Source organism: Myripristis murdjan, chromosome 13, assembly GCF_902150065.1.
Source record: "Myripristis murdjan chromosome 13, fMyrMur1.1, whole genome shotgun sequence".
Classification (NCBI taxonomy): Eukaryota; Metazoa; Chordata; class Actinopteri; order Holocentriformes; family Holocentridae; genus Myripristis; species Myripristis murdjan.
This window is the reverse complement of record NC_043992.1, coordinates 3191324-3217823: the sequence shown is the minus strand read 5'-3', so window position 1 is coordinate 3217823 and position 26500 is coordinate 3191324. Positions and strand designations below refer to the sequence as shown.

General features: G+C 42.2%; 1 protein-coding gene across 2 annotated transcripts in view; it reads left to right on the top strand.

The window, feature by feature from the left end:
• The window catches only part of slc8a2b (solute carrier family 8 member 2b), a 283027-nt gene that overhangs the window by 191836 nt on the left and 64691 nt on the right, over window positions 1-26500 (top strand). For both annotated transcript variants that reach the window (XM_030067827.1, XM_030067826.1), the window contains exons 4-5: window positions 19558-20105; window positions 24454-24591. In XM_030067827.1, coding sequence (XP_029923687.1) covers window positions 19710-20105; window positions 24454-24591 — 534 coding nt within the window. In that variant the 5' untranslated portion in view covers window positions 19558-19709. The remainder of the gene's footprint in view (window positions 1-19557; window positions 20106-24453; window positions 24592-26500) is intronic.

Below are 26500 nucleotides of genomic sequence, written 5' to 3'. Positions count from 1 at the left end.
GCAGAATTACAAAAAATAGAAATTTTACAGAAAATTACCACAAAAAAAGTAAAAAAAAAAAAAAAAAAAGAAAAGAAAAGATGTGAATTTTGTTTAAAGAGTAAAGAGTTTCTTCTGGGTTTCAAGGAGTGAAACTTTACTGAGGAGGCTCAACATGTGGGAAGTGATTTTTCCATCGGACTTTCACTTCCTCCACCATCTGCCGGAAGCTGCTAGAAACTCTGACAGCTTTAGCTCTGTTTGCTCTGGAAGAACAGCGCCCTCTTTCTGTTTTCCACCGTAAAGCAACACAGCAGATTTCCTGCCAAAATGAATCCAATGACACACAAAAATGTCGGAAAAATGGTGAAAACGCCAAAATTCTCAGCCATGCCTTTTTTTTTTTTTTTTTTTTTACAGTACTCATCTTAATGTTTCAAAGTTATTGTGGTTGTGGTTTATTGTTATTAAAATTCCACACAGAAGATGTGTACGTTTGGAGAATACAGTGCAGTATGGGTAAACATGTGGCCTCCTTCTCAGCTGATACAGCCTGCAGGCCTTTGACTATGACTTTGTTTGAGTGGATATGAACCAGTGTGCTGGTGAAGCAGATCCAGCCCTGCTCTGCCCGCTGTCTCTAGACAAATCAAAAGTACAAGAGCGTCCCATCTTGATCAGTCATCAGGCTGAATGGTCTGCAGCCTCTGATCTGTAGATTAAAGCCTGAACCCCTCAGACACCTCAGACAATCCGGCTGCTTGGTGTTTTGGCGAGGGCTGGCAGATCGAAGGAACGGTGCTTGACAAAATGAGACGCTGTGGATAAAGGAACAGAGACAGGGCAAAGGGAGGATGTGGAATTGAGATGGAAGGAGGGATTATGGGATTATGTGGGAGTGAAAGCATAAGGTTTGGAGAGTGAATCAGCTGGGAGTGGGAGGGCATCAGGTGGTTGGTTAATTTGCCGTCTGCAGGATGATTTTCTCCTCCTGGTGCTGAGGCTACGGAAGTCACCAGTGAAATTCCACGAGTCGCAGAGCCCCATTTGATATTCAAAAACATGGACTAGATCAGAGTAAGAGCACCGAGTGACTCATTACACTGACCTGTAGCCTTCAAGTAGAAATCAAATAAGCCCCACAAAATACTCATTTCAAACTACAGAAACTGTATGAAATGTCCTTAAAACACTAGTATTGATATTGGTTTCAAAATGTTGGTATAGACCTTGTACCACAGTTTTGATTCTTATGACATAACTAGTTGTGATCAAACTAGAATCATCAATTTGTCTTAGGCAACAAATCTCTAGACTCATGCCAGATTATGAAGTCAAATGTTCCTGGAATTGAGATTTTTGGTCTGGACAGCTCACGAGAGTTTTTTTTTTTTTATATATATTTTGGGGGCTTTTGTTCACCAGTGAACGTCTGATCTGACACAGTGAATGCATGAGTGAATGACTGAATGAATGAATGAATAAATGAGCCCTCTGTGCCTGAAGGCTTGTGGTCCTCTAACAGCAGCAACAACAAAACAAATAAGACAATCCAATTAGAGCAGGACAGGCAGCATAATGGCAGACTGGCAGACTACATGGCAAATTGTGAAATGACTGAAAAGCCACCCTATTAAGGATTTTGTTCAAATTATTATCCAAAGTAAATGATCTCATTTCAGAGGACAGTCTGTTCCCATGGACAGCGGCAGAGTACAAAGGTATTTTTTCTCATTAGTCTCTTAAATCGATACAGAGAAAAGTCAGTGGTTGACAGATACATTATGTCGTCAAATCTCAGCATAGGAGTGCATGATAGTGTATGTGTGTCTCTGTGCAAATGTTTGGTGTGTGGGGCCAGAAATGGCTGCATGTTTTCACACATGGCGAATAATAGTTCAGAAGTTTCAGTGGGGATTTTGTGGATGTTTGTAACTTTTGACGACAGTAAAATGACCTCCCAGTTCGAGGACGACTTCACTGACGAACTCTTGCCAGTTTTTCAAGGCTGGAAGGCTGCTGTTTATCTCCCAGAATACAGAGAAATGATCAAGAGAGGGAGCAGGACGGAGACTGACAGGCACAGAGAGAGAGAGAAAGAGAAAGAGAGGGGGAGAGAGAGAGAAAGAGAATCATGAGTGCGGCCAATCCTGCATGCTTAAAAGCCGTGACTCCCAAGAAAACCTTTGAGGTTCGGCTGCTGACTTGTTTTCTAAGTACCTCAGGGTAGCGGATGTCCTCGAGTCACTGCTTTCTGAGGCTTTTGGCAAGTGGTTCATAATATCCACTGCCTGCTGTTAACCCTGCTTTCCCACAGAGGCTCTCAGAGCCTCCCACATCACATCACGATCTGATTTGAACCCGAGTCTCTTGTACCTGCCAAGCTCAATAAACGAACAGGAAGATGCCTTGGTGGCATTGCCACGTGTCCTCTCTGTGTGTCGTCTGCAGAGACAGCAGGCAGCTTTACAGGACATACCGGCACGTGGTTCGAGAGCAGCAGGATGTCACACACACGGCCAACAGGCAGCTCTGGACAGACTGCTGCTGGACTGTGATGATCAAAGCGCTGATGCCTCGGGGTGGTTTTGTTTCATTTTGTTTTTTTCTGTGCTTCAGTTGCCCTGATGTAGCTTTAGTGTTTCTCAGATAAAGACAAGAGCATTGTGGCATACAGAGGAGTGAAACTGTCCCTCAGCCAGAGCGTTAAGCCTCATGTCAGCAAGCATCCGCCTGCTGAAGTGTCCTTGAGTGCCGATCAGGTGCAGGAATGCTGCTCCATAGCTGACCTCTGACCTCCCTGCAGGCCAATCAAAATGACACGGCAATCAATCAGAAATAGAGAAATACCTCCTCAGGGGTCAATAGAACCTGACAAGAAGTGATTGACTAACTTCATTAAATAAACCTTATGGCCTCCCTCTAGTGATTTAAAACACGCCGGGCAACTAAATCTTACTTTACCTGGTAAAATGGGAGTAACAGCTAACACAACCAGTCTAGGCCAAGCCTGCCATGCTGCACATGTTGAATAATCATACTAATCACACCTACATGGGTGAACTGTTTAAGAAAGAGTTTGCAGGAGCCTTTTCTTAAGTACATATAAAAACCATTCCAGCCCTTTCTTTAGGACCATCTTGTTGGGGTGGGGGCAGGGGAGCTGGGAACCTGAAGATTGATTTTAGATCCAGCTCAGCACTGTGTGTCATGTTATTATAGTCATAAATCTGTGATAAACCTTGTGCTTAGGTCCCCTCCAACATACCACATTAGGTCACCAAGACCTTGAGGAACACCATACAAAAATCCATGCTTTGATTTCTTATCAAACACTATTGATGTTTTGGGGATTTCTGTAGCAACTGCATTTTTCAGTGATTAAATGGTAAGCATTCTGTTGTGGAAATGTGGTCAGAAAATCGTCCTTAGTGTCAGTCTACCTGGAGAAGCAGACCTCCTCTGAACAGCCTCGTGCTGTAGTTTGTGGCTGTAAAGTTTCATGAGGCTGTGATTCTCTTAGAGGTCACTATAGGTCATTTTCTACAGTGACGTCCAGTTTGACAAAATGCTCTGACTGCAGTGAAATGGCTGCTATGGGGGCCAACATCATCACACATGAATCAATTGTGGCTCATTGAATCCACAAGAATCTCAGCTTTCGAGTCAAAGCCAACTGATGCAGCTCCAAAACTGTTAAGGCCCCAGTCTGCACACACACACCATTTTACAACAGGCCACAAGAACATATGTGGATTGCATGCAAAAACCTGCATAGTTTTTCCCCCCAAACTGCATGGGCTTAGCCTAAGGTGGGCATGTCTGCAAAGATATCTTGATACTTCAATATATCATTCAGATAGCGTTCCTTATTGAAACAAACAAATAAACAAATAAATAAAACCAGACAGCCACTTTCTGACCTTGTTTAAACATGACATGTTTTGGAGACAATTTTATCCAAAGCTTTTATCCATTAAGGGCACATACAGTTTTCAGCATCCTAAAACTTTTCACAGTGTTTCTTGTTCTGTCTACCCAATGAGTTGTGCAGCACCGTGTCTGATACATGTCTTGAAGCTTGTTATTTTTTTTAATCTTTGGATGATTAATACCCTCCAAAACTACACTCAAAATCCAGAGGCTTAAACAGAGCAGTAATCCCAGAATGTCAAAACAAGCCATTTAAAACTTTGTTTGGCTCTTAGATTTCACTGGAGGCAAGGGCTGACATTAATTTAGCTTTTTCTTTTCGAAACTCAACTCACAAAAGAAACAGCAAAAGGTCGTGGTTGCTTGTCATTTAGTAAACATTAGCCCCGCTTTGAATGAATGCGGGATCCAAAACATACTGCAAATACATCCTCTTCATGAAGAAATAAAGGTTGTCTCTTTCTCTGTCTCTCTTGATGTCTGTGAAGGTTCTCAGTCTTCCAGGTCATGGTTTTCCAACAAGAGTCGAATCAAAGGCAACTGGTCCTGTTTGTAGATTCTTCACAAGAAGAACAATCTCAAGAATCTACAAACGAGTCCAGCTGCCCTTGATTTAGCTCTCCTTGGATCTCCCTCTTGATATTAATTTCTGTGTGTTGGATGATAAATTGTAGCCTTGAAAAAGCAGCCAGAACTTGCTGAAGGAGGCACAGGAAGGTCATTTTATTGTAGCAAGTTATGAACATCGATAAAGTCCCTGTCAAAATTTGTGAAATACTGTTACACAGTTTTTATCCCTCTGTTGGTCAGGATCACATTGTACAACATCTCTGCTTATTGTGATGGTCTCCATGTCAGATCAGGTGTTCAGTGACATAAATTCTTAAAATTTCTTAGCCAAGAGAGAGGTCACGCTACAGCTGACGTACTACTTTTGGTAAAATACTATTTACTGTTTTTTGTCATGGGCATAATACTTGCCAAGTGAGCACTGGTCATTTGGTGATGCCAAATCCAAGCAGGACCGTCCCGCCCTAAACACGTTTTTACGCAACCAGGGATGTTGAGCGCCAAATCTCCACCATGACGGCCTGCAGGAACTCAGAAAGTACAACTTCAGCTGGAGCTGTACTGTGTTTTAGATTGAGGAACTCGATCCCCAAAAGACTGGTTCCACCGAGGAAAAGGGTGGTAAGGGGTTCCTGGTCCCTCAAAAGGGTTCCTGTGTGCTGGGGACAAACCCTGTGGTGGAAAGGGGATAACAGATGAAAGGGATAGTGGTTCTCTGTATGTGGACATGCAAGTTGGCACCAAACAGCGTCAAAAAATGAAAAATAATGAAGTTTCCAGAGTTTTTAAAGAGGTCAGACAATATTGTTTCACCTCCTCCTCTCGGCCTCAGTATAAGGTCAAATCATAATGTGTTTTCTTTTAAAAAACAAGTTAGTCTGTTTTGCTGCAGAAACCCAGCTAGCTGGTAATGAAATCCTCAGCCAGCCGCCTCTGTCTCAGCACAAATGACTTATTGATATGAAGCATTGATTTGTCATTTAGTGTGTGATGTGCTCGCTGGAGGAGGGCGTGAGCAGCCTTTAAACAATGATAGAGTGTGTGTATGTGTGTGTTTGTGTGTGCACAGTGCCACAGCTAGATGCGTAAATGGGTCCACGGGATCTCAGAAGTCATTAATGTATGTGCATCTGTGAGTTGGCTAACAATCTAAGGTGATTATGTGTAACGCCTGTGTGCCTCCATTAATATCAATATCAGAGTCAATCTCATAGGCAGCGTGTTCGGGGCTGTTTCTAAAGCCATCAGTGTCAGAGGAATAGTGATAACGACACACTGATGCAGTGAACTGCTTCCTGTCAGCAGATTTCATTGTAAAACGCTCTGCTGCTTTGATGCTGAGGACTCACCAGTGGGTTAGAAGGGATTTCAGAGATGTGCTGCACCAAATGAACATAAAATTAATTAGAGCAAATGAGACCCTCTGTGGCTGACATTTAAAGTGATGACACAGTGTTAGAGGTCAGTTTAACTTTACAATAACCAAGCCAGTCTCCAGAATAAAATGTTGTTTTTTTGTATTACTGCGAACCAACAAATACAGTTGTCCCTCGCTATAACGCGGTTCACCTTTCGCGGCCTCGCAGTTTCGCGGATTTTAATTTAATTAGGAACTGTGAAATACTCGTGAGTCACTATTCATAATTTCTTATGTGTCCAACCTCGTAGGTTGATCGTTAAAATTAAATTCGTTAGTTCTAAAAGCCATCATAATTATTTATAGGAAAACGTTTATATTTTTATTTCTCAAACAAATGTTTGGGCCTGAAAACAGGTTTTGATCTTTGGTTTCATTCTATAATACTGGACTTATTTTTCTCCGAAGGTTTGAACTTTGAGAGTGTTTAAACAAGAGAGAAAAGTGAGAAAATGTTAATGCCTGTCTGAGAAAAGTGTATAAAGTGTCTAGTGAGGGGGTTTACAGCCTTAAAACATCTAGAATAATTGTAAAAAATAAAGCTGACTACTTCGCGGATTTCGCCTATTGCGGGTTATTTTTAGAACGTAACTCCCGCGATAAACGAGGGACCACTGTACATTGAAATGTCAAAAATAAGTTTCATATCAACATGTAGACTTAGAGCCAATATGGTGGAGCCCGCGTCAACATCATGTGACTGCTAACATATAGCTAACGTTAGCTCGTTACCTATCTTAGCCATTTTTGTTTGCTTTGTTAGCTTTGTTATCCACCAAAAGTAGCCTACATGATTAAGAATAGGAGAAGGTCATGCTTAAGGTTCATTGTAAAGGTAAAGGTTAGGAAAAGGTCATGGTTAACATTACGAAATGTTTGCTAATAATAACTAGCGACTGAAAGCTAGCTAATGTTGCTTGACAAAGGATTTGAATTAACCCCATCTGGAGAAGCAAAGTCCTGTTGATTGTGCCATCCATTCACTCCCCTTATACTAAATCACACATTTCAACATATCCTTGGTTTGTAGAAATGTAAAATGCCAACATTTTTTTTTCTCGGTGACTGGGCCATGCTAATTTACATGAGCTGAATGAACACCGGCTGTTATTACAAGCTGTTATTGGCTCTTGGTTTTAGTCTTCAATTCTGATTTGCTATTAGATGATGTATGAGGATTTTTTAAAACTATTTTCATTAAAGATTCAACCGTAATATTTACATTTGTTTTGTGTTTAACCTGGCTAAGCAAGCGTGGTAGAGGCTGGGGTCTTTATGCTGCGGTTTGGAGAAGTGACATGAAACTGTCATCAAAATGACTCCATCAGTTCCGCTGCCACATGGCCAATTCTATACTGCTATAAAGATGTTTTCAATGGAGCAATCGAACAGTACAATCCACTGAAAACTTAGATATGGGTGTGGTAGTGACAGAGGCAGTGTGTGTGTGTGTGTGTGTGTTTATGGGCACAGTGTGGCTGAGTTTCTGTGTTCTTTAGCAGCCTACAGTGCTTTTGTGCAGAAACTCAAGGAAATGCTTCATTCTAATACACACACACACACACACACACACACATACACACTGACATATTCCCCTAAAGCACTCACATGCAACTACTTACAACCACCCACCCACACACACACACACACACACAGAGAGAGAGAGAGAGAGAGAGATAGGCCTGAGCGATATAGTAATCGGTTTAATTCCTCCCTCTTCCTGCTGGCGGCTAAAATGGATTAATTGGAGAAACCCTATCAGTGCCATCAAGCATCAATGTTTAATGCCCTGTTCAAGTGACGGTTTGATAAGTGGAGGATTACAGTCAGGCGCTGCACTAATAAACACACTTTACTGTAACATCCGTAATGTGAGCGGCTGGGTCAGATGTACAGAATAAGCAAGAGAGAGGGAGAGAGTGTGTGTGTGTGTGTGTGTGTGGACGTGAGGCCATGTTAACTAGTCGCTCAGTCTCAGATTCAGTCATATAAACTCTTCTTCAAAAATTCTGGAAAAAGTTGATTAGCGTTGGAAACAAGTGGGATTATCTCATCCCACTGATTGTTTTTAGGGTTTATTTTACCTCGTTTTGAGACTGCAGATGAGACTGACTGACCAAGATGGATTGTCTTTTCTTTTTTCCGTGTGTGTGTGTGTGTGTGTGTGTGTGTTCCAGGGTTAATATAGGTATGCGCAGAGTGCATTTCAAAGGTGGAAGTAACTAGTTACATTTACTCACGTTACTGAAACAGAGAAGATTTTTTGTGCACTATTTCAGTATTTAGCATCAAAAAAAGAAATCTGAAATTGCATCTTTATCGCTCTAATTTCCCCATTTTTTTCCACTGAAAATTCAGCTTTTTGAAAACATGGATAAATATGAAATTGCTCATTTTGATTTATAGAGCAGCCGCAAAAACTGGAAGAGACAGGGTTTGTGACGTAAGCGGTTTGACAGAAAAACTATTTTCAGATTTCTGTGGACTTTGGCCTAACTTAATCATTTTACTCCCACTATAACTTCACATTTTTTTTCACATTTTGAATGTATATTTCACACCAGTATTTTTACTCAGCACATCAGCAAAGGAAGTAAGAGGAGCAATGCAAGCGTTTTGATGAATTGTTTTTGCGATGTGAGGCCCTTTGAGACTGTAGCAGTGATCAAAGGCCATCCAGATAACAGGACTCCTTCTTTATGAGCTAATATTGCTTTTTGAATTTAATTCCTTATGTAATTTTACTCTGCCGCTTGCAGAGCTCCCAGCTTACAGCTGTCTCGTTAGATCGCTGTGCGTCCCAGCTCCTGTTGCGTCAGAGACACAGATCTCTTTTTATTTCAGTGATTAAGAGCAAAGAAAGTGTGTCAGCCCGGCCTTCTGTTCTCCCGCAAACTTTCAAAGATTGAAGAGATTTGGGCAGAGCAGAATGAGGCGGGTGGAGAGCGCAGAAAGATGGAAAAGGAAAGCTCTGCAGTTCTCACTGCTGTTTGATCTGAAGCTCGACCGCTGTGGACTGGAGTGTGTGTGTGTGTGTGTGTGTGTGTGTGTGTGTGTGTGCGTGTGTGTGTGTGTGTGTCAGTTTTGCTGAGACTGCTTGATATCCCTTTCCTCTCTGTTATGTTGGTTTTTGCACTCCAGGTAAGTGTGTGTTTTTGTTTGTGTGTGTGTGTGTGTGTGTGTGTGTGGAGAATAGTAAGATAAGTCTTTCTCTCTCTCCTGTCATTTTTCTCTTTCTCTACCTCACTCTGCTTTTGTGTCCTCATCTTCAGATTTTCTCCTCCACACAAATGCACACACAGTCACACACACGCACACATGCGCACGCACACACACACACACGCATACACACACACGTCGGTGATCGATTGGCCCACCAAACCTTCCCCCGGTCGCCATGGCAACATACCATAGTGTGCTCAACATTTAGTTTGTCCTCGTCCCCTCCTTCCATACCTCCTCCTCACCCTCCATCTCTCCTTCTATCCTTCCTTCTAACCCCTGAATCTCTCCTTCTTTCCCTCCTCCTACCCCATCATTTCTCTTTTTATCCTTCCTTCTAATCCTCCATCTCTCCTTCCATCCTTCCTCCTACTCTCGTCTCTCGTTCTGTCCTTCCTCCTATCCCTTCTTTCACTTCTTTTGCCTCTCCTATTCTCACTTCTAGCCTTCCGTGACTCATTCCATTCCTCCTTCCACTCCCTCTATCTTTCCCTCTACACTTCCATCACCCCTCCTATCCTTCCTTCTGTTGTTCCCTCCCCACTTTTCAACCTCTCTCATTATTCTCCATCCTTTCCATCACTCCTTCTATCCTTCCTCCCACTGCCTCTGTTCTTCCTTCCATCACTGTCATCTCTCCTTCATTTTACCCTTTCATAATTATCCATTTCATAATTATCACCCTTTCTATCATTCCCTCTACCCTTCCTATCTCTCCTCCTATCCTTCCTTCTAATCCTCCCATCACCCCTTCTATCCTTCCCCAATCTCTTCCAACACTATCCTTCCATCTCTTCCAGGATAAATAATCTTGAATTTCACTTCTACTTCTCCTGTTGCTCTTTTCATACTTCCTTCTATCCCTCCTCCACCCCTTTGTTTTCTCTCCTCCATTCCCTCCCTCTCTCTCCTATCCCAGTTTTTATCTTCCTCTCTCTTCCCCTCTCTCTCCTCATGATGTCAACATCCTCGGCTCTCAGGAACTTTTTTCTCCTTCACCAACACATCCTTCATCTGCTGGAAACTCAGAAAAAAAAAAACAGGAGAGACGGATGTAGGCAGCATCTCTCCCAGCCTGTTTATAGACACTGCTTCATAAAATATATAGTTCATCCCTCCGCTCTGATTAGCTGAGTCATGTTCGAAGCCATTAACTCAGTTTCGCTTCACAATATACCTAACAAGGCCTCGGCTCCTTTACATCACCGTTTAGCTCAGCCCCGGGTGGCTTGTTGCTTAAATTAATGACACCATACAGATTAAAGTTTGCAAAATGGAAGGAAGGAGGTGGCAGAGAGGTGACTTAATCAAAGGAAAATGAAAGTAATTCAGTTAAATTGCTGAATTTGACTAATACAGTGGAGCTCATTATTCTTCGCTCTCATTTCAGCTCATCCTTGCCTTGGCTGCGTTCACATCAGCATCCTGGGCCTCAACAAGCATGTTGTCAACTGTCACTCATGTTCACTATTTGTACACACACACACACACTACAGTGTGGATGACCAACCCGGGCCGAGCTCAGACAAAAATTTTGAGATTATGTTCGAGTTCGGTTCGGGTTTGGTCATGTTGTCGTTATTTTAGTGAAAAATGATTGACCTACAGTCTGTTCTGGGCAACTTCCTGTACAGTGCTGGAGTTTACATGACGACACTGAAGGCGACACACAGGCCACTTCAGGTGGAAAAAGTTACCTAATGATGGAGGACAAGCACAATCTCAGGCTGTGTGTTGGGTTTGGGTCGGGCTCGGTTGCTATGTTCCCATCGCAGGTCGGGTTCAGACAAAAATATGCAGCCGAGCCTCACGCTAATACACACACACACATTCAGAAGACTGAAGAGGTGCATGTAGGAAGTCATCCTATAGTTTCAGTTTATCAGTGCGCTGAAAAAATCTCCACCTTAATGTCATTTCATCTTCATTTTCAGTGTTAAGATCTTGTTTTTCTTCAAACACGGTAAAAAATCTGTTTCTTGGTGCATTGCTAGTAGAGAAAGTGATATGCAGTTCAGTTCTTTTCAGAAAGTGAATTTTTTGATGCATTAAACTGTCAGAAGTATTTTAATGTTGTAGCTCTAATGCTTCATATCCTGTTGGCTAGTTTACTCTAACGCCAGAGTGCTTTCTGTGTTCATGAGGACGTGAGGGTCCACTTAACTTCAGTCCAGTCCACAGGCTTCTGTCTGCAGAGTTTTACATTCTGAATTTGTTTTTATTTTTATTTGGTTTTGACTTCTTGTTTTCAATTTCAGTTCAGCTTTGATTTTCTGAAAATGCTTCATTTTTCATTCATTTTTCGTTTGTGCATCTGTGCCATCAGAAGGATATTCTCCATCTGCTGTGTAAATTTTGCACAGCTCAAAAATTAGAGGATACATTTCGTATCCACCCAAAATACTAGACTTATTATATATATACTATATATTTATATATATTAGGGCATTAATGTAAAAGTTGACCCGTCGCCGGGGTCTGTCGAAAGTCGAAGAAAAAAAAAAGGTGCTGACAGCACCCCCACACGTAACATCGACAACATTGATTGAAACGTCACCGTGAAAAAGTCTGCCTTCGTTAATGCCCTAATATACATATACTTATTATATGTATGAAGTCAATTGACAAAGAGGAAAACTAAAGACATTTTTTCCCATAACTTTAGTGTAGTTTTGTAAACACAAAATACAGTTATTGTTTTGTTTTGTTTTGTAAAGACTCGTTTTTATTTTTATTTCAGTTATCAAAAATGTATTTTTTTTTTTTTTTTTTTTTTTTTTTTTTAATTTGTGACAGTGCAGACTCACACTGCAATCTACTGTGCATTTGTGGAACACGTTCACCAAGCAGATTCCAGGCAGTGGTATAAACACAGCAGCTGCTTGTCTGTGGTCTCTGCAGCTGTCCACAGCTGTCCACAGCTGTCCGTGTACATGTCCACTTGGCAGAATAACTGAGCCATAACAATGCATCACATGTGATGTTTTGCATGGAAAAGCTTCCTCTGCAAATTCCAACCATCAGGTAAATGTAGAGCAGGAAGAAGTACAAGATTTCCCTCCGAACTGTAAAGCAGGAAAAGTAGGAAGCTTCACTACATGGAACCACTCAAATAATGAGCTGGCTTGCTCCTCAGTGCAGGTTTTGAGGAAATGTACGTAGCTACTCTCTGCTTCTGTCCAGATCCAGATCCCCCAACACACAAACAAACACTGCAAACCCTGTTCCTCCTCCAACTTCTTCAGCATCTTCAGCATCATTTACAAAAGCAGTAGACTTGCAATGTGTGTGTTTGTCTGTGTGTGTGTGTGTGTGTGTGTGTGTGTGGGCAGACACACACAGTTTTTATTTCATAATAACCAACAGCCCGAGTCTCGAGCGTCACAGTTTCTAATTGGAGTCCAGCGTAAAAAACGGACCAATAGGACGACAGCAGCCTGGAGCCACTGCGCAGCATCTTATGTCATGTTACTGTGAACAAACAACCTTTTTTATTTATTATATATACATATATTTTTTACAACCAAGAGGATTTTCTTTCCATGGGAGAGCTGGAATGCTGCCTGAGATGCAGAAACACAAAGAGAAAGGCGAGGGGGAATAACACTTGAGGGGTCTGGGCGCACAGATCAAAACAGAAACCATATCTAAAACATCTATTTTGTATTTTCGCAGGCGTGTTTGATGCCTTTGCTGTCAGATCTGATGGCAATTACAAAATGAGATGTGTGACATTTGAAAAACTGACCTTGTGCTTGTGTGTATTTGTGTTGTTATGATAATGCAGCAGCGTGAAGCTGTCTGTTTATTGAAGCTACCGGTTTATTGAAACTGTTCTGCTCCTGGTGCGTTGGGCAATTTCTTAAAAATAGAGATGTATTCTCTGCAAAATGATGCTGGCATGAAAGTAAAGCACATGACATGTTTTTACTGGCATTATGAGTCATCTTAACACCTCTGTTTGCAAATGAGCTGTTTCTGTTTCTGACGAGAGAATCGTCTGTGTCGGAGATATTCTAGGACGGATTACACAAATCGGACTGCGCTTTCCAAAAAATACACTCAACACACTCCTTGGAGGAAAAATCGAAATGTACTTTTTTCAAAACGATTTTCTACATGGAAATGAAGCACACTGTTGATTTATTGCTGAAGTTGACTGATCTGAAGACAGCTGCTAACACTAGCAGTTAGTGCTTTTGAAGGCAGAGTCGCCATCATTTGGAAATACTGATGTGGTCAGTTTTAGATATCATTTTTTCTTCTTCTTAAATGGACATACTGAACAATACACAGCAGAGAGCTTGTTTTTTCTGATATCATTAGCCATGCTTACGTGCACAGTCTTTCTTCAGCCCCTCTGAACTGTTCACATGGACTCTAAATAAAGTGATATGACAAGATGTGTGTTTACACGCCCCAAAGCATTGAAGCAGAACATGACTTTTTGGACATGAGCAAAGTGATTCTGTACTATTCTTCTTGTAGTAATTAGAAAGAGGGAGCCAAGTGCAAGAGGAGCCCTACAGCTTGTCAAAAAGGAAAACCGTTGTATTAGCCACACACACAGTTTTGTTTTCCACTCAGCATGTTTCAGACCTTGCCAGAAAATAGTACCGCCAAGTGCAAAAAAAAAAAAAAAAAAAAATCCAACACAAGGCAATGATTCTGTTGAAGGTACACTACGCAATTATATACTTTAGCACCATCTAGTGGCTGTTGTTGTCCACGTCTGTATACAGACTCGAGAGGTCAGGAGTTGTAAGCTAAACAGTATTGCACTTATCAGAGTTAGAGGCAAGACTTTACACCACAACACAAGGTGGCCTAACGCTTAATGTTAGAAAGGTTTAAGGAAACTCAAAGCTGAGTCAGGTCGAGCTGCAGCGACAGGGAAGCAGGCAAACATAGGTTTAGGCTACACTGATGCTCTAACAAGTCCTGATGCTCTGCTGGCGGAGCAGCAAAGGACACGGCAGTCACGGCGTTTGGCTCACAGCTCAGACCACAGGAGGTCTGGACTCACACCTCCCAGAGGTCAGAGGAGAAATCTGGTCTTGGAACTTGGTCAGTACTGAGGTTTGGCCCAGATTATCTGTAGGGGAGAGTGGGGTAAATAGTGCCAATATTTACTTGAAGTGCCTTTAAAGCGAGGGGATTACAGTAATGCCTCCAACTAAAATATGCACATATAGTTTAGGATGTTGTGCATCCCTGGGAACAATCACTTTGGATCTTATATAAACTGTTTGAGAAATATAGCTTTCGAAAAAAAAAAGTGGTTTTGTGGCACAACTTGCCCTCGGTGTGGGGTAAATTGTGCCATTAGAGAAAATACACTGGGGTAAATTGTGCCATTGATAATTGAAGTAAAACAGATCATTTTAATCTCACAAATGATAATGCTATATAAAAGCAAAACAAATTCAATACAAACTTATTTATTTAACATTTATTTATTATTTTAACAAGATCACAGGCCACTTTTCTATAACAAGGCCTAGCGCCACATGAACACATACCCAGAACAAAATAAAACTTACAAAATGAGCACCTGCAAATCATCTGAATCTGAATCTGAATAGTTTTAGTGATCAAAGGTCAGAAGACAATGTACAATAACAATAAAATACAATAAATAATATATAGTATATAATCACAAGTTGTGCCACTGGCACAACTTACCCCAGGCCCTTTGGCACAAATTAGCCCAGGCCCACCATTCTGAAAAAAATGCATCCCCCAGCTGTTTTGAGCTAACATCATGCTAACTGTATAGACTCATGGTGTAGCTTACTAAAGTACTAAAACCTGTGTGAACTGTTTTCAAAGTTTTCTATCATTGTTCAAACACAGCAATCAAAAAACCTTGATCATAGAAATTTTACTTTGGAGGGCAAAAAAATGTTTTTTGAACTGAAATGTGCTTTCCTCTCAAGCCATGTGTCTTCCTTCTTTGCAGGATAAGTGAAATGGATGCCTCTTCAAAAATATGTGGTCACATGACCAACTTCTTCTATGGTTTTCTAGATAACAGGGGTGGCACTACTTGCCCCTTGGCACAAATTACCCCACTCTCCCCTAATGTGAGCGGTTCACAGATCCAGTCTTCAACCTCCCAACTGTTCAGACTCTTTTGGACCCCCCTCCCCATTTAGGATTTAAAATCTGGATGATTGGCGCATCTTTCTGAGTGGCCATTGAGAGACAAGTCCAGTGTTTCCCAGCAAAGGTAAACAGTCTTTGAGGCTGACGTTAGCTCTGCAGGCAGATATGAAAAACTGTTCCAATCAGAACAGCACCAACAACAGAGGTAAAGTGAGTTGCTGCACAGTGCCAGTCTCCATCTTGTTTACCTCTGCCTCCGCCTGAGATCACATGAGCTGCTGCACGGCTCCCTCTGGCTCAATAATCTTGTAATATTCTGTAGATTCTGGGATGAGCCGTTATTTTCTAATCTGGTAGTGTGTACATGTTTGAGATTAGAGAAACAAACCTCTGTGAGGATTCTCTTGAATGCAGCTCCATTTCAAAACGGATTAGGATTTTAAAATTTCCTAAAATCTCCTGTAGCCTGAACCCAGTTTAGCTTAAGGCTCGCTGCACAGAGGAGGCTGTTCACCTCAACAACAAGTGGAAAAGAGAAGCGTCAGTTCACTGTGATGACTTTGTTCCAGAGTCCGGGTCTCAACAGCTGCAAATGCAGGGTGGATGCACACACACTCTTTCTTTCAAAAGCGTAATACAGTTGTCCCTCGCTATAACGCGGTTCACCTTTCGTGGCCTCGCCGTTTCGCAGATTTTTTTTAGTGCAATTTTGCATGCTTTTTTTTTTTTTTTTTTAAACAGCGCATTGTGTTCTGCGTCCTGATTGGCTAAGGGAGAGCCTGCGCATTGTGTTCTGCGTCCTGATTGGCTAAGGGACTGTAGACCATTGTCAATCAACCTCCTCCGTGCCGTGTCTCCTGTACAGTACAGAATGCGTTCAGCTTGCCTAAAGTGTGTAGTGAGGGGTTTTATAGCCTTAAAACATCTAGAATAATTGTAAAAAATAAAGCTGACTACTTTGCGGATTTCGCCTATTGCGGGTTATTTTTAGAACGTAACTCCCGCGATAAACGAGGGACTATTGTATATAATTTAGTATGATTTTAAATGAAACCCAGAGAGAGAGAGAGAGGGAGAGAGCATAGCATTGGTCAAGCGAGCCTGAGCTTGAGAAGGAAAGAAAGAAGGAAAGACTAAGATGTTGACATGATGGCAAACTGAGATCAGCTGAGGCGTGTAATGTTTTAATAACAGAAGGTGTTCACAGGTGCTTTCCTCCTCATGAACGGGTGGATGGAGAGATGAAACAGAGAGAGAGAGAGAGAGAGAGAAGCAGGAATGATGCGTGGAGGAGGAAACAGGTTCCCGTCCATCTGTCCATCCCTTGGTTTCACGCTGAGATTCAAAATCTCACCAATTGGCAAACACATTCTCATCACACACACACACACACACACACACACACACACACACGCACACACACACACACACACACACACACACACACACACACACGTGCACACAAAAACACATGAAAGTCAGAGTGGAAAAAACACAAAATTCAAACTACCTACTGTCAGTAGTGTGTGTGTGTGTGTGTGTGTGTGTGTGTGTGTGTGTGTGTGTGTGTGTGTTCGTCTGAGAGACCAAAAAACAGGAGAATGACATTTCGTTAATAGTCCCCCTCCTCCTCTACATCAGGCTCCTGCTTGTACTCTGGCCTGGCATGGCTGGAAGACACACACACACACACACACACACACACACACATGCACACACACACAGTTGTAGAAAGAGAGAAGAAGAGAAAAGTTTTTGAAAGAATTTTGGCATTCTTCCTCTGAATGGCTTGCCTTGTCATTCTTGTCAGAGTAGCAGTTATGTAGGTCTATCTCTGGTACACACACACACACACACACACACACAGACAGACAAAAACATTGTGATGGCAGCCTCTAGTTTCTGTCCAAGGCCATCATGTGGACTCACAGACAACCCCCGCACAGTGTGTGTGTGTGTGTGTGTGTGTGTGTGTGTGTGTGTGTGTGTGTGTGTGTGTGTGTGTGTGTGTGTGTGCACTATGTGGCTGCTCTCCTGCTGCTTTTTAGACAGCAGGAAGATGTTTCATCAAAAAACATCAAGTTTCTCTCTCTTTCTCTCCTTGTCTGTCTCGAACATGTTTTCCTCTCTTGCTCTGTTTTTCCCTTCCCTTTCTTTATCTCTCCGTCTCTCCACCTCCACACCCCATCTATCTCTCTCTTTCTCTCTGTCTCTATCTTTCTGCAAAAAGGAAAACTGAGAGATCTTTAGAGATTTCAACAAAAGCTGTTGTTAAAGTGCTGAAAGCTGTGTTACAGCTCAGTGAGGCATTCAGGTGCTTTCTTTTGATTCGGAAGTTTTGTTCAGTTAAAAATCCAAATCTTTCTCTTTCTCTGTCTCTTTATCTCTCTTTTCTCTTTTCCCTTTTTGATTTAGTTTCCCTTTTTGTGTCTCTGTCCGTCCTCCTCCCCCCTTCCCTGTCCTCCCTCCACTTTCTTTTCTTCCTCTTTTCATGTGCACCTTCATTATTTGTGAGGACGGGTGACTCAGTGGACCTCGGCTGAGTCACGTCCCCGTCCCACATGAATCACAGCTCTCTGTTCGACGCTTCTCCCAGAATGCAGCTTTTCACCGAATTTGAGCGCGCCCACTCCGGTCTTCATTTAGGATTCAAGGACTTCTGGAGATTCACTTTTTTTTTTTTTTTACAGGAAGATTGAACCGTTGTAGAACAGAAGCAGGGTTTTGTTGGTGGATGTGAGTCAGGAGGCGCTCAGATAAACATGCAGTCTCTCATAATGGATGTGACACTGAAAAGATGAACTTCCCAGCAGAGTTGGATGCACTTGTGCCTCTGTCTTGATCTCATGATAAACAAGTGTCAACAGTGGTGAAAGGTGTTTTGGCTGCCATCTGCACTTTGAAATATTGCAGATGGTTCTGTCCTAGAAAACCCAGAGACATAGCTGTGAGAGCAGTGATCAGACAGCGTGGGCATGACCTCTGACCTGTGACCTGTCCCTGAACGTTTCTTTTTTGGGGATTTTGTCATGGTCGAGGTGGATTTTGCTTCAGTTCCTGTGACATCTTTGCTCATAACACCATCTGACTTTTTTGTTTTTTTGTTTTTTTGTTTTTTTTGCAAAGTTGAAACCAGTTTTGTGGTGATGGCATTGGGAGGTAGAGTAGCTCGGTTGAACAGAGCAGAAGGCTGTGCGGCTGGCGGCTGTCACTGCTTGTTCAACTTCAGGTGTACGGAGTAGGGATGTACCCGAACCCGAATACGATATTCAGAAGTTCACAAATAACGCTTTGATCCTGAATAGTTTTTCTGTCCAAGGTTTCTCCTCATTATTTGGAAGCTCTTTTCTTAAAGAAAAAAAAACGTTATTCAGTAGACCTAAGCCCCTAGGGGCCCTCTAGGAACAGCGCCACACATTGAATCCAATTTTACATAGTGGCCAAATGTGGAATTGCAGCATCATGTGATGCACTGTGGCCCAAAAAGCATTTTTCTCATAGACAATAACAGGAAAAGAAGCAGCTATAAAACAGTGGATACATTTTATTGAGTGTCACAGCCCCTGCAAAACAACTCGTTTCACCAGCAGAATTTGATCCATTCAGTCTGATCATGTTTGGAAAGGATAGAAGAGCTGCACAATTAAATTATTTTATTCCTGTTCTAGTTAGCCGAGAGCTAAACCGGAAGTTAGCCGGCGAGCTCGGTGGAAGTCTCTAGTGTTCCCACTTCCGGTTTCTTCCCGAATCCGAATAACAAATCCAAAGTTTTTTTTAAAAGCCCGAATCCGAACCCAAATACAAATAGTGCAGTGGCTGTACAGCCCTAGTACACAGAGCACCAAAAGGTTTGTCACGTCACCCCTACAAAACCTCAGGTGTTTTTGGAGCAGAGTATAGATAGATAGATAGATAGATAGATAGATAGATAGATAGATAGGTATACTTTATTGATCCCAAACTGGGAAATTCACAAAGTCCCGGTGAAGCTCTCATTCCTGCGGCAGGGACGGAGCTAAAGGACCAAACTTGGTGGACGTAGGACTAAGAATCTAAAGTGTCACCATGATGGTGTGTGTATTCTGTGTTGTCCCGTGCCTCAGTGTCTGACTGTGGAGGCACATCTCTGACACTGTCATCATGAGATAAAGCCTGTGGCCCCCAGGTAGGGGCCCCCAGGCAGGGGCCTTTAGGCGTGTGATTCAGTGTGTTTTCTAAATCAGTTCTCATGTGTCCCAGGCTGATTTGTTGTTTCCCCTCTCTCTCTCTCTCTCTCTCTCTCTCTCTCTCTCTCTCTCTCTCTCTCTCTCTTGTGTTTCCTTGTCTAGGTGAGCTAGTCGGACCTCTTCCAGCTCGACCCAGCGCCCCCCCTCCCCACCCCTCACCTCCCTCTTCCTCGGCCTGAACCCCGTCACCCTCCGCCTCGCCCCCTCGCCGCCTCGCTCCGGTCCCAGGGAATCGAAGGGATCTGCTCGCCGCCATGCCTCCCCTCTCCTACCCCTCCCCCTCCCTCCTCCTCTTCCTCCTCCTCCTCCTCTTCCCGCTGCCCCCCCCCTGCCGCCCGGAGTCCCAGCGCGGCGATCCCGAGCCCGGCGACGGCTCCGACCCGACGCGGGGGGTCTCGCCCTCCATGACGCCCACCTCCGTCCCGCCCTCCCCGTCCTACAGTAACAGAACAGCTCCCAGCAGGAAGTGCGAGGAGGCGTCGGAGTGCAAGCGGGGCATCCTGCTGCCCGTGTGGGAGCCCAACCGGCCCGGGCTGGGCGACCAGGTGGCCCGGGCCGTGGTCTACTTCGTGTCGCTCATGTACATGTTCCTGGGAGTGTCCATCATCGCTGACCGCTTCATGGCGTCCATCGAGGTCATCACCTCACAGGTGAGGAAGAGGCAGGAGGCAGGGAGGAGGCACCTATTACCCACAACATTTTTTGGTTACTTTTTAAACTGTATTTTTCCAGAATGCTGTTTTTATGTTTTTTTTAACCTTTCTTTTTGACTTGTCTTCACTTTCCAACAAAAAAGCATCCTCATCAAGAAATATATTTTTTTCTGATTTTTTTTTTTTTTTTTTTTTTTTGAGCTGCCTCTCCACATTAAGCCCCACTCAACAGTCTGTCTCAACAAGGACATACATCAAATGAAGGAAGGAGGAGTCTCTCAATCATTTATTGTGACTGTTAATGTTTATTAATAAAATAAATATTAACAGTCACTATAAATGTTTTTTCTATTGAACGCACATTATGCTGTTTAGATTGATAGATAGATACTTTATTCATCCCGATATAACTTTTTTTTTTTTTTTTTTTTGATAGTGTTACTCCTGTGTTTGAAATGTGCAGTATCAAGCTGTCGAGGTGTGTGTGTGTGTGTGTGTGTGTGTGCATGTGTGATGGATAGATAGATGGATGCCTATATTTATTCTTGTCAATAATCCACTGAATTTCAATATTAAAAAGCTTCCTTATTCATCCAGATTCATTAATAATCACTTAGACTCACCCCTTTGATGAATTATTTTGGATCTCATTTTGCATATTGACAGTGTGAGTGCTCTTCTCTGGGCCCTGACAGTCACTGTAACACTACAGACTCACTCTCCTTCAGCTCTATGAGGACAAAAATGATAGAAATAGCCTGCTGTCAAAATTCAGAGAAGCATAAAGCTTTTAAATGGATGTAAATGCAGCTGGTCTCAGATGCACACAATGCAGAGAAAATGATAAATACAGTAACATTGCAATAAAATGCTGCTCATCAGTCAGTGCTTCAAAAACACAAACGATTCTATTCGTGCATACAAACACTTTGTGAGGAAAATGTCATAAGATGACACACACTCCAATGCCAGCCCACCGTTTTCTTTTATACTTTTTACACACGGCATCATTTTGTTCGAGTGGGTGTCAGCTCTCCCAGATGGCCCGGCTCTGTTTTGTTTCGGAGAGAAACACTTCAAGGCCTCTTAAACTCATCACAGACTATCAAAGAACTCAGACGTCGCAGACAAAATGTTACCCAGGCGGCTCGGCCTCTGAAGCTTCCGACTTGATTTCTCTGCAGCACACAGCGCCGGAGTGACAGCCGCCGCTGGTTTACCGGCTCTGAGTCACGTCTCCAGTCCATAAACACCTTCACTGGATCAGTTTGGCTCAAGGCGATCCATAATCCGCGACTGCTCATTTACCTTGTCAGCGAATGACTGACATTGACTGCGGCTGTGCTGAGTCATCCAAAAAAAAAAAAAAAAAAAAAAAAAAAAAAAAATCAAACTAAAACTAGACATTTTCCATGGGAATCCATTCAGAAGACAGAGAGAAGTTCGCTGTGAATGATTAATCAAAGCTTGGTATACTCGCTATAACTTGGTTCACCTTTCGCGGCCTCGCAGTTTCGCGGATTGTTTTAGTGCAATTTTGCATGCTTTTTTTATTTTTTTATTTATTTTTTATTTATTTTTTTATTTTTTTATACAGCACATTGTGTTCTGCGTCCTGATTGGCTAAGGGACTGTAGACCATTGTCAATCAATCTCCTCCGTGCCGTGTCTCCTGTACAGTACAGAATGCGTTCATTCTATAACACTGGATTTATTTTTCTATGAAGGTTTGAACTTTGAGTGTTTAAACAAGAGAGAAAAGTAGGGGTGGTGAAAAAAATCGATGATCGATTAATCACGATTATGTTGTGGATGATTATGAATCGATTATTAAATTTTTAAGAATCGATTATTTGGTGACACTGTTCTTCGCGCTTCACCAAGCCGATCAGCGATTCGCGCTCGATCCCCTCGCGAGAGGTTAGACAAACACTGCGAGACAGCAGAGGAAAGACACAGACGAGAAGGAGCGCGGTAATCGAGAATTGCTAATAATCGAAAATCGGTTGTTAATCGAATCGGGACCTCAATAATCGTAATCGAATCGAATCGTGAAATCACACAGATTAACCACCCCTAGAGAAAAGTGAGAAAATGTTAATGCCTGTCTGAGAAAAGTGTATAAAGTGTGTCGTGAGGGGTTTTACAGCCTTAAAACATCTAGAATAATTGTAAAAAATAAAGCTGACTACTTTGTGGATTTCACCTATTGCGGGTTATTTTTAGAACGTAACTCCCGCGATTAACGAGGGACCACTTTATACTGTGTTACTGAGTGAGTTTGGTGTCTGTTATGAGGCCGTCAGTCAGTCTGTTCATCTGCATCACTGACTGTTTGCAGAAAAGCCCATTTGGCCCGTTTGGCTTCCTTACTGGGGAAACCACAGAGTCCCCACTGCATCCATTTAGATCAGTGTAAATTACCCTCAGTTGTTCTTAGAGAGAGTGTGGCGTGTGTGTGTGTGTGTGTGTGTGTGTGTGTTGTTGAGGGGGAGGGGGTGTTTGCTGCCTGTTTGCCCAAGAGGATAACTGTCATCCATTATCACCACTGATGACAGCAGGCGTCGTTTAGCTGCAGTCTGTCGCTCTGCGTATGGACATATATGTTGGTTTCTGTGTCAGTGAGCAGCACACATACATACACCCCTTAGAGTGTGTGTGTATGTATGTGTGCTTGTGTGTGTGTGTGTGTGTGTGTGTGTGTGTGTGTGTGTGTGTGTGTGTGTGTGTGTGTGCGCGCATGTGTGGTGGTTTCAGTCTTGAGGTTGTGCAGTCGTAAGCACTACAGGACGGAGAGAGAGAAAGAGCTGATGGAGTCTGATGCTCCATGTGAGAGGAGAGGAAGAGGAGAGACGAAGGTCAGCTGCAGGGAGAAAACACAACAGGAAGGAGGGAGGAAGGAAGGACGAGTATAAACACTTGCAGCAAAATTCTAATTCAAATTCAAAGGGGCTTTGCTTTGGCATGGAAAACAGACGTTTACTTTGCCAAAGCAAGTGTGACATGAAAATTAAAAAGAGGAATTGCTGTTAGAAATATATACATATCTATCTATCGATCTATCTATCTATCTATCTATAAATCTATCTATCTATCTATCTCTCTCTCTATCTATCAATCTATCTATCTATCTATGTATTTATCTATGTATTTATCTATCTATCTATCTATCTATGTATTTATCTATGTATTTATCTAGCTATCTATCTATCTATGTATTTATCTATGTATTTATCTATCTATCTATCTATCTATCTATAAATCTATCTATCTATCTATCTATCTATCTATCAATCTATCTATCTATCTATGTATTTATCTATGTATCTATCTATCTATGTATCTATCTATCTATCTATCTATCTATCTATCTATCTATCTATCTATCTATCTATCTATCTATCTATCTATATCTAGACAGATACAGTTCATATCATCTCTAGATCTTCTTTTGGTCTGATCTATCTCTCTATCTGTCAATCTATCTGTCAATCTATCTATCTATCTATCAATCTATCTATCTCTCTATCTATCTATGTATTTATCTATCTATCTATCTATCAATCTATCTATCTCTATCTATCTATCTATCTATCTATCTATATCTAGATAGGTACAGTTCATGTCATCTCTAGATCTTCTTTTGGTCTGAAAGTTGGATGAAGGTTTACTCCCATCACACAGCAGAAAACATTTGAAAGGAATAGCATGAGAAGAGAAAGAGAAGAGAAAGAAGCGGCGGTAAAGAGTGGAGCAAAGGATTGTGGGAAAGGGGAGTGAGAGGGGTCACTGAGGAAAAGAGGGCGTTCATCATCCATCCTCTCCAAGGTGAGAGTCTGCAACCCACAATCCATCTCTGCAGCAGCTACAACAACAGACACACCTCAGCCGCTGTGGCAGATGGCAGCTGTGTCCTGTATATGGTTAGTGTGTGTGCATGTGTGTGTGTGTGTGTGTGTGTGTGGTTGCTCTCACTCTAAGGATTCATGAGACTAGAGCAGATACAAATGAAGAGGAGAGGATTGCACTGAATTAAGAGTTAATAGTGATGGATCGAGACAGGTTTCTCTCTGTGTGGAGATGAATGGGGCTGCGGAGCGTCACAGAGGCTGTGCCGCCCTGATAAGGTCACAGGTTCGATTCCCAGCGGCGGTCAACATCGCCATCCATCCCACTGACCTCTTACCTGGCAAAAGGTCAATCAAACAGCATCACATCAGTCGACATCACCAATCAAGCCATGTGGGTGGGACGTGGATTTCCTGTGGAGTTTCAGAGAAATAATGTCTGTGTGTGTGCATGTGTGTGTGTGTGTGTGTGTGTGTGTGTGTGTGTGTCCCTCCAGGAGAAAGAGGTGACCATCACCATGCCCAATGGGGAGACGTCAGTGGCGACGGTTCGGATCTGGAATGAGACGGTGTCCAATCTGACGCTCATGGCTCTGGGCTCCAGCGCACCAGAGATACTGCTGTCTGTCATAGAGGTACACACAACCACACACACACACACACACACACACAAGCATGTTCCATTCTCGCTAGCAGCATGCTCTTCACCCTTCTCTCTATCTTCTCTCTCACTTCATTTTGTCTTTTGCATCAACTTTGCATATCAACTTCACATTTCTGCCAATCTTTCCTCCAGCCGCTGGCTTCCATTCATTCCACTACGATATGAACATGAACTTTCAGAGCCTTCACACTTTCTTCACACCTGAATTGAAATTTGGAGTGGAGTGAAACATTCCCTCCTCCTCCTCCGCCACAGAAAATAGTCCCCGGGGAAACGTTTTGCTTTCCACAGCCAATTACCAGCTGTGTGGTTTCTGGATGTTGAGGACTTTGTTCGCTGCAGAAGCAGAACATTATAAGGCGGCTGCTTCAACCAAAAATTTGATATTTGAAAATGGATGGGTTAATGATTAGAGGGATGTGATTTTTAGTACTCAGATAGTAAATTGTCTGGTATGATCCTTTACTAACAACCTAAAATAATAAGAGCAGTGTTGGAGTATGTAGTGTCACCTTGTAGTTTGTGTAATTCATTATTAGTTACATTTTAATATTAGAATATAGTTGATTTACTTTTCTTTCATTTTGTTTATTTATTTCCATATTTTTATATACTGTATATACTTTTACATACTTTTAAAAATACTTTTGTAAAAAAAAAAAAAAAAAAGAAAAAAAAAAGAGTGGAGACAAGTGAAAATCTCACAGTGTCTGTTGGAGGTCACAGCAGAGCAACAGATGAGCCCAACGTTTTAAGATGATAATCATCCATATCCAATCATCCATATCTACACCAGCTGCTCTTGACATATTTGGCCATGAATCAGACTCTGAGCTTAATTTGGAGAAAAGTGAGATGCTTCCTCTGAGTGTGGCAGCTCATAATTTCCCTCTATGTATCACCTGATTTACCGCAGATGTTGGTTGTGCATATCTCTAATACATTTCAAGGCGTTAGAGGCCAGGACAGAGGAGGATTCTGGTCTTTCTGCTCTTTATCTCTCGCAGCTTGAGTTAATCCAGTTCAGATGAAGTCATCATTAAAATGCTCTCACCTTTTTCAAAGTCCAGTCATTTTCCTCCTCCAGTTATTCTTTTGTAAAATTGACAGCCTCATTTCAGAGTTTTGTCTGGAATATTAAAAAAAAAAAGTGCCTCATCCTGGTAGAGCTCTGTTTTAAAGACTGAAAACTCTCTCACTCTGCTGAATTTCAGGCTTTATTTTTGGGCTGCTGCCGCTTTGGCTTCAGTTAGGAGAGATCTCCCCCTCCCTCAGCCTCCTGTCAACCTGCTGCTCTGACAGCTCTAACTCACACCCCCGTCACTTCCCCCACCAGCCCCTACGCAAAAATATACATTTTAAGTGTGTGAGGACTCTGAGGATTTGGAAATAATTCAGTCGGCACTTTGTCTTGCAGTCATTCTCCCCCTGGCTCCTACAGCGTTTAATCCTCAATATTTTTCCATTATTCCAGGGCATTTATATTGAAAAGATATTCATATTTTTCCAATACCTCTCACAAAATTTCAATCTCCCCAACAAACAACATTTTTTCAGGTGCTTACACGTCTGCAGCTTTGTACAAAAAAATGTCCCCAATTTCCCAGCCAGGTGTGACTCCGTCTTTTCTTATCCCTCTGTTTCTTTTACCTCTTTAACTTCCTAGAGGATTTTATTGTTTTATTGCTTTTCATTATGATCTTAATGTGTCCTATTTTAAATGTGGCTTTTTGTTTTTAATACCCTTTTTTTTTGTAAAAGTTCTTTGAGCTGCATTTTAGGTTATGAAAGCTGTGCTATATAAATAAGGTTTATTGTTATCACTCTGTGCCTTTCATTTTACAATAAACAGGCCCTGCGTTCCAATACTCATACTACCA